The 9207-nt window shown below is 38.9% G+C and overlaps 1 protein-coding gene across 5 annotated transcripts; it reads right to left on the reverse strand.

Annotated features, from left to right (window-relative positions):
* Positions 1-267: 267 nt before the first annotated feature.
* zfp91 (ZFP91 zinc finger protein, atypical E3 ubiquitin ligase) lies at positions 268-8675 on the reverse strand. 5 transcript variants are annotated; one of them, XM_079616903.1, is made up of 12 exons: positions 7746-8675; positions 7397-7431; positions 6140-6241; positions 5979-6015; positions 5546-5656; positions 4957-5034; positions 4696-4869; positions 4510-4560; positions 3435-3513; positions 3230-3344; positions 3044-3143; positions 268-2012 (listed from the first exon to the last, which is right to left on the reverse strand). In XM_079616903.1, the coding sequence occupies exons 1-12, from the start codon at positions 8138-8140 to the stop codon at positions 980-982; spliced, it is 2310 nt and encodes a 769-aa protein (XP_079473029.1). In that variant the 5' UTR covers positions 8141-8675; the 3' UTR covers positions 268-979. The 5 variants fall into 5 exon arrangements, with proteins under 5 accessions (XP_079473029.1, XP_079473030.1, XP_079473033.1 ...); XM_079616904.1 differs by having other exon boundaries at positions 4510-4557; positions 7746-8554; XM_079616907.1 differs by lacking the exon at positions 7397-7431 and having other exon boundaries at positions 7746-8554.
* Positions 8676-9207: the final 532 nt, after the last annotated feature.

Consider the following 9207-nt stretch of genomic DNA (forward strand, 5'->3'; position numbering starts at 1 on the left):
TTGAACAAAAATTATTACAGGTTCAAAAAACCAAACAAAATTTTCAACATTGATAACAAGAAATGTTTCTTGAGCAGCAAATCAGCATATCAGAATGATTTCTGAACGATCATGTGACACTGAAGACTGGAGTAATGATGCTGAAAATTCTGCTTTGTCATCACAGGAATAAATGGACTAAATAGAAAAGTTGTTAAATTGTACTAATATTTCACAACATTACTGTTATCACTGTATCAAATAAATGCAGCCTTGGTGAGCATGAGACTTCTTCAAAAACTAAACAAAAAAATCTTACGACCCCAAACTATTATATGGTAGTGTATGTAAACTAATATAGTATATTTAGTTTGTTTCCACCATTTATGTTACCTTCATCATCATTATATTCTCACTTAAAGTTAATATTTAAAAATGCAAATAATTTAATAACACTGTTATATGTAATATTTAGCAAATTTCTAAATTAATAATTTTTGTGATGCCTAAATTCACTTGTTACATTTGAAACAATTGATTTGTTTTTAGGATTTAATTTTTAACTTTGGACAAAATAGAATAGAAATTTAACATGGATGGACTATAAAATGACAATAATTATCTGCTCATCTGTAATATGGATGCATCCCTAGTTTCTACAGTACCAATTCAAGCCACATGATGGCACAACTTTGCTTACACAATGGCTTTACTCACACAGACTACCATGAATTGAGTTCTGCGAAAGCCACAAAACAACACACATACACACAAAACAGATGTGGTTGTTGGAGGGAACTATAACTGTTTATATACAAAATGAACAATGACAACAACTCAAACACAGTCTCCCTGGTACAGACATTTCTACAAAGCTACCAAAAGTTAATGCGATTACATACAATATATTTATGACTATATATATTTAACTTCAGGGCATGTAGGAGGGTGACAAATAACAGTCATCTCACTTTCCTCCATGTTACGCCAGCTTCCTTCACTACATCAGAACACGCTGCATCTGGCCGTCTGAACTGTCCGTCATGTTTTGCTCGTCCCCCTGCCCACCCGCCTCCCAAACCCCACCCCCATTTCCATTCTCATTAGTCCCATCTCCCTCCCAGACCACCTGTCTAGTCTCCGAAGGGGTATTGGAAGACTGGGGAGACGTAGATGAAGAGGCGGCAGGATTACTCCCAAATCCCAAACCGCTCCGGCAGTCAGAGGGCGCCTCGGGCAGGGTTTGGGAGAGGAGGGGAGTATTGGGAACCGGGTTGTGGCTTGGGAGCCTAGGGAGGGTCTGGTTTTGATGTGGCTGGGTGGTCTGAAGAGGCATCTGCTGTGCAACAGAAACCATTGGGAGCTGCTGCTGCTGCTGAGGAAGACCTCTGAAGGACATGTGGACAATCTGAGACTGGGGGCTGTAGGACTGCACGGGCAACTGCTGGACCAAAGCGGCCTGCTGAGAGACGCTGGTAGCAGAGGACTGGAGGGGGAGCTGCTGAATTTGGTGGTGTTGTTGCTGCTGCTGTTGCGAGACGGGCGTAGAGATGAACTGTAGAGGCATCTGCAGAGCGTGTGTGGAGGTCTGCTGTGAAGGAGCGCTGTTCGCCTCCTCTGTCGATGACATGGCCAGGGTCACCGGTACCTGCATGGAGTGCAGCGGGTGATCCTGATCCACAACCATCACTGGACCCATATGCGTCACCGGGGCCACCTGACCGGCTGGCACCGCAGAGCTCCCCTGGGCCTCAGGGACCCCCTGCTCTGTCTGTATGGAGCCCGTGGAGGTCTCCAGCAGCGTGGTGACTCCGGCAGGAGTGGTTATGAGGGCTCCGGCGTTGGCGGCCAAGGCCTCGGCAATGAGCACCTCGGGGTGGCTCTTGGCTTTGTGAGCAACCACACTGTCCTTCTTTTCAAACTTCTTGCCACAGATGCTGCAGGAGAACTGGTACGTGGCATCCGCATCGTGCTTCTTCATGTGCCAGTTGAGGGAGGCCTTCTGACGGCAAGTGAAACCACAGATTTCACACCTAGAAAGGAGATGAGCGGGTGAAAAGATTTTTGATAGATTTGCGATATGGAAGATTATAATTCTTACATTTATTCTATTGACTATAATACAGAACTTAGAAGGTTTATTGTGGAAAATATGTTTTTTGAAAATTATATGTTAAAGGTGTCGTGTGTAGTTTTTTCAGTAAAAAAAAAAAAAGCCTTTTTCCTGCTTAATATGCTGAGGGAATGATTAGGCACTGGTAGGTTTCCCTGTAAATTAAAACATCTTGATGGAGCAACGTTGACTCAACCGACGGTATTACTTTGAGGACAATTTTTGTTTGCCCTACGACCCAAAACTTATCCGACCCAACGCCGAGCAGGAATCAAGGCTAAATTCGTAAGTGTTTGAGTGTCATGACAGCTACAGATAAAGCCACAATAAGCCCACAGAGCAAACTTGTCAATCCATCTTAATGGATGACACAGTGGAACGCAAACATGTGAACTCTGACCAATGTGACTTGCATAAACACATTTTGGTACACTTTGAAATGTTGCCTTGTGAAACCGAACCAAGAAGCAAGTGCACCTCGCGTTTTACCGCCTGCAGCGCCTCGCGTTTTTGTAAAAAAAAAATAAAAAAAAATCAACTCCGAGCGGAAAAAGCGCCCAACGTCATCACGTTTTTTTCCTTTGTCCAATCAAATGAATGGAGAGGCCGTTGTGGTGATGAAAGCTACAGTTCAACCTTGGAGAGTGTGATGATGAAAGAGGATAAACTTGTGGTGCTCTCGCAGGTTACCAGGAGCTAATGACTTCATGGACCGTAACTACCACAATGTTAACAGAAAGTAAATAAAAAGCTGATTTGACGTTTACTTGACTGACAGGACAGCTGTTTCGGTGGTTGCCTATCAACATAAAAAATGCAGCGCACTGCTCGTTCTGTGTGATTGGCCAGTGCTGTGCCTGAAAAACGCGTCAGGTGTGATCGGGGCCTTAGTCTCCTCAATTTGAAAAGTAATGTGAAAAGTAGTGTGTAAGCAGCAAAGAAATGACTTACTGTAGTGGCTTTTCTCCAGTGTGTATCATTCGATGCACAGCCAGGTTGTGTGAGCTCTTGAAGGCGCGAGCACAGAACTCACAGATATAGTCTCTCTGATCTGCAACACAGGCTGTACTTTAAAAAAGCCACCTAACCAAAGACACTTCATATAAGTATTTCAAGCTTTAGATGTGTCTGTCTTACCTGTATGGTGCTTGGCATGCCGTAGTAGTTGTTTCTGCAGCCGGAAGAGTCTTCCACAAGAAGGGTGAGGGCAGACGTATTTCTTCTTCATCAGGTGTTGGTATTTAATGTGATGCTGCGGGGGAGAAAGACAACAGAAAGGTTTCAAGTCTAATTTCTGTGTTAGGTCTCAGTCTGTGAGGGAAGCGCTAGTTTCCGTTTGTACCTGTAAATAGCGTGGGTGGGCCAGAACTGTACCACATCCTTCCATTTCACAACGCACATACTGGACCGGTGGCTTTTTCCTGTGCAGAAGAATAAATGATTTTCAGTTAATGTAGGAAAGGAATTATTATTATTATTGTACTGGAATCTTCTAATTACAAAGTAAATTGTGGCATGCTGGTAATTACCACAGAAAATCATTTCAACCCATCTATAAAAAGAACAGACAGTGTTTACTGTAATGCACTTAATTGTACAGAAAATTAATGGATATATAAAATATACAATATATACAGTTATTACACTTTTTAGAGACTATAGCCATAATCAGGATTAACACTTTGTGACCCATACATTTATATTTTTACATGATTTTTTTATTGGCTTGTGACTGAATAATGTTTTTCACACTCAAATACAGCGTTTCTTTAAAACTGAAAATTACAAGAACATTTTTTACATTGACTAAAAATTTCTATTACTTTTCCATGATCTGTTAAAGTAATTTTATTTAAAAAATATTACTAATTTATGAACATTTAATCCAGACTTTATTTACAATAGCTTTGCTCCAACAAACAGACACTAAAACAAATATTATATATATATATATATATATATATATATATATATATATATATATATATATATATATATATATATATATATATATATATATATATATATATATACACGGGAACACTTTTATTTTGATAGTCTACTTTTCTATTACCGTAGTTACTTTGTAACTACAAGTATCAGTCATTAGAATAATAGTAGACACTGCTTAATATCTTTTTTATGCTTTCCTAACAGACATACTGACTATAACTAACTCTGCAACTACATGTCAACTTATTCTACTAACTATAAACCTAACATAACAATCTACTAGTTAGAGTTAGTTGAGATGTAGTTGCAAAGTTGCCTATAGTTAGTAGAATGTCTAAAGTGGACCAACAAAATAAATTGTAACCATATATATATACTTGCAAATCTCTAATTTAAAAAGATGGTTACTGCTCTACTCCTGTTTTAGGGCAATTTTCAGCATTCAATGTGAGATGCTTTGTTACCTTCTCTTAGGAAGACGAGGACTTTTATCATCTTTCCTTCTTCGCCCTCTTCTAAGACAAAAAACCTGACAGTTAATATGCGTTTATCATTCACATATCAGTTGTTTGCAGGAGTGGCATGAAGTGCTTTTCTTATGGCCATGTATATTTTTATCACAAATATATAAAACAACGTTACGGACTCACTTCCTAGGCGGCTCAGCACCTTCCTCAACTTCAGCACTGGTCTGCACATCTGTGCTCTCCCCTCCCTCAGTTTTGATCTCGGTCTCTTGCTCTGTTGCCGACTCCTGCCCTGTAGCCTTGTCTTTCTTCTCCTTCAGTCTGGTGGGGGGTCTGCGCCTTACCTTAGGAAAATCTCTACACACCAGGACAGAAATGGAGAGGGCATAGGAGACGAGACCTTCATCATACAGAAGCTGAAAAACAAACATGCACCTCTCATACTTAGGATCATAGCTCTGGTCATTCAGGTCATCTCTAAAAGGGACGTCTTCATCGCTACTGACAGCATCCTCTTCATCACTGTTGAACAAACAAATATGAGCATCAAGCCATAATTAATTGCCTACAAATCAAATGCACGACTAAAATCAGATTTGGCTCTTTTTTAAATCTTTTCGCACTTTTGATTTGTTGTCATTTTCCAGTTGTTTGTGATTACCGGATAATGATTTTTTAAGTCATTTTTATACATTTAATGATTTTTAAAAGTCATTTTTATACATTTTATTTTCTTATATATATATTTTTTTCTATATATTTCATCTAATTAAATGTTTTTAAACTGAGCATTGTCTTTACCGTGACCTTTTTAATAATTCAATGACTTTTATTTTTTCCCTGATATTTACAGGTTTTCCATGATATTGGAAACCCTGATAAGTTAGCATAATTCACAACTTAATTTGATCATTGACTGATTAGATTACTGTAATCATGCTATAACACAACATTTATAAAATGAAGAGATTATGATGACATAACTCTGTCAAATCCAAATGACTACAATCAGTATACACAGGTAAAACATTACCTTTGTGAATGGGGTAGGTAGTTTTCGTCCTTTGGATCATCCACAAATGGACACTCTTCCTCTTCCACAACGTCTTCATCATCCATGCTCTCCTCTTCTTTTTTCTCCACACTAAAATATGGCAGTAACAAACAAAGGGCTTGTTACACCAACACCAAAACAGTAGCAGCCATCAGTGTCCTCAAAGACCCCACAAAATGGCTTGACGAGCAGTTTTTCTTTTTTTAACAAATAGCCAGCTGTGAATCGTGCTGCGCTACTGGCATTTGCTAGTTGGAGGACGAGAATTTGGATATATTTGGTAATGCAAGATATTTTTGGTCAATTATTTCATGCATTTTAAATGCATATAAAAGCCACGAAACTTTGATTTCATGGGGTCTTTCGTGAGAAAGTGTCCATGTGTTCTCATAATAAATGTGCAATCAATCACCTTGTTCCTGTCTTTTCGACTGCTTTATTGGCCTCCACTGCAAGCAGAATTGGCAACCATTATAGTAATTATATATATGTACGTTTTGTAGTCAGTATTCAGTCAAGAATTTGTAGTGCACCCATGTTCAGTCTACTACATTTAAAAGCTCAGCAGCGTACCATAGTCAATGTCCATTTCTGGCTCTATTTTAAACACAGTCCTAGGCGAGCCCCGGCAGGTGCGGGCCCCTGAGCGCACCTGCACCCGTCTGCCGCGGGCCGCTGGAAGAGAACACAGTCACATGAAGCAGAATCAGATCACATCCTCAGGCAAGCTGTTTTACCATTTCTTCCTTAAAACTAACTAGTATCTATTTGTAGATTATTTGTTCTTTTTTAATTACTAGTATGTTGTATGATACTAGTGAGTAGTATTCACCCAATTTGTCACTAATACATATTCATTATATACTAGCATATATTCCTTTGCTATTAGTCAGTACTCAGTAACCCAATAATAACTAGATCTCTGACTGCTTACATATTGCAATGTTTTGCCAATTAATTCTATGGCAATATGCAACTTGGATATTTAGTTCTCATTAGTTCATGTATAAACTATCATTACCTAACAATGAGCAATACATTTGTTATAGAATGTATTAATATTTGTTGACAACAGTAGTTAATAAAAACATAACTGCTCATTGTCAGTTAATATTAGCTCAGGTCCATTAGATTAGATTAACATATACAAGTTTGGTTTTAGTCATTTATTAGTAAATGTTGAAATTAACTAAGATTAATAAATGCTTGAGAAGTATTTTTCATTGTTAGGTCATGTTAACTATAGTAGTCACTAATGTTAACATTTATGGAACCTTACAGTAGTTACCAGATATCAGATAACTATTCAAATCCTACTAGTTGGTTTTCCAATTGTTGCTGGCATCTATTCCAGAATTACAAGTACTAGTGCCTACTTATACCAATTACCTATTTATTATTAGACACTACTTTGTGTTCCAATTATAACTAGTAACATATTTAATCTTACTAGTATGGCTTTTAATTTTAACTATACAGCAGCTATTCTATTCAGCTAGTCAATGGTTACAACAAGTAAAAGTTATTGTAACCAGTACTAGAACCTAAAAGTAAACATGCAAAACCAGAACACAAACTAGTCGAAAGTGAATTCTTTATGTCTGAGTCACAGATCTCTATAGAACTTAATGGCAAAATAAAGAATATTTCTTTAACAATTACATTTAATAAATATGTTTTACAAATCACATTTAACAAATCTAACATATAAAAGAGACTAGTCACTTTTGGATTACAACCAGACTTATAGCCTAGAATAATCATACAACGGCTGACCATATACAGCCTCCTTTAGATGCTCATTAACAAAATAAATGTCATTTAAAGTACCTCGATTAACCAGCGCATCCTTGTTTTCTTCCAACCTGTCATAAGACGGAGAAACAGGCGGTTTTATTTATTATGTCTCATCTTTCACATTCTCCTTCCCAGTGTCAAAGATTGGGCGTGCGTGATTTATTTTGCCCAACTAACGTTACTCTCTCAGAAACACAGCTAAGTTAAGTTACTTTCACTAGTGCAAATGTAAACACTGCAGTCTGCCAGCATTAGCTACGCCTAAACATGTGAAAGGAGCACAGAAATGCCATGCATTACTATTAGGATATTCACAAGCGAGGCCTTGTTATATTACCCTTAAACACATCACGTATATTACAGACTGAAAAGTCGCACGTACTCAACCGTGAAGTCGCATTCGCCGCCGCTCTCTCTGCCCGCATCCGATGAACCTGCAGCGGCTACTGCGCTCTTCCTGCGCCGCGGGCATTTCGCTTTCCGCCGGCGATTCGCCGCTGCCTCGCGTGATAATTCATCCCGTTCCTCCCCGATATCACTCTGCCTCCACACGGGAATCGTTCGCGTTGACCTGTCTCGTAAAACCCGTCCGGAACCCGTCTGGCTCGTCACAGCTCCGTTTGTTTCGGGTGGGCAAGTCCCTTCGGTCGCCAAGCACCCTTCCCCGCGTCCTCTGGACGCACTGCACGGGCTAGATGCGGTACTCTGCCCCGCGGATTTCTCCATGGCCGTCTCACTCTCCACCTCCTCTTTGTTGTTCGGGAGTTGCGGCTCCATCAGCACTAAAGTTGTTTTTTCTCACTTCTGGACTCCTCAATAATTCTCAACAAATTGAAACATAGCTTGAAATAAACAGGAGGCATAAAATATGAAAAATGTTGGATTGCTAAAGGCCCTGATCCGATTGTCAAACATATTTCACGGGACGCTCTTACGTCTCTTTGCAAATTTTGTGCAAAAATGTAAGTCGTATAAGTCGAAAATTCAGTATATCATCTCTTATAATAACTGTGCAAAATTCATTTTAAAGACCCAGACCCTATTTAAAGTTCTTAAAGCTATAGTAAGCCACGCTGTTAGCAGGGCCCACTACGGTTGCTCTTTGTTGCGTCTCCTTTAAGTGGAGCTGAAGCCGAAGACGAGCTCAGCAGCGACACGCAGCGCTACGGCTGTACGTGTGCCAGTTTTCACTGACCTACAAAAGTTACTTTGTGAAATACAAATGACCAATGTCGTTCCAGGTGTACTTTAAGTTGAAGAATATGGCGTAGTAGGAGCCTCTCAAAGCATATTTGAAAAGAGAATCGCAGTCAGCTTTTAGGCGTTGTTGTCCTTTTAATTAGTTGGGTCCGTTTACATAAAGAAAAATGTATGATGAAGTATTTCTCGTTTTTTTCTGTTGAAAGATAGAGCAGTTAAATAAAACCCGATTTTTCACAGAAACAAATCCATAAAAGTGTACTTCTATTTTATCTGTATTAAAATGAACACAATTTAGCTATTTTCTTACATGAATAAACTTGTACTATGCCTTTAATTATTTTCGACTTATCATTTTTCCTGCTTTTCAAATGCATTTTTATGTCCGTATTTGATTGTTTTACTGTATTGTATTGTCCCACTCACAGGACCCAGACCCAGACATTCACTCATAATACAGTGCCCAATAATCTTTTCCCAAAAACCTGTACCAAGAAACATCAGTGTCATTTCCAGACTAATTTTAAAAAACATATAAGGCTGGAGTTGAAACAGTGAATACATGGCATTTCTACATCATGGTGTAAAAATTATAATTTTGACCCCCCCTACTGGACCTTCAAGCTCCACCCATCATCTCTGCA

Source organism: Phoxinus phoxinus (assembly GCF_949152265.1).
Source record: "Phoxinus phoxinus genome assembly, chromosome: 6".
In the NCBI taxonomy this organism is placed as follows: Eukaryota; Metazoa; Chordata; class Actinopteri; order Cypriniformes; family Leuciscidae; genus Phoxinus; species Phoxinus phoxinus.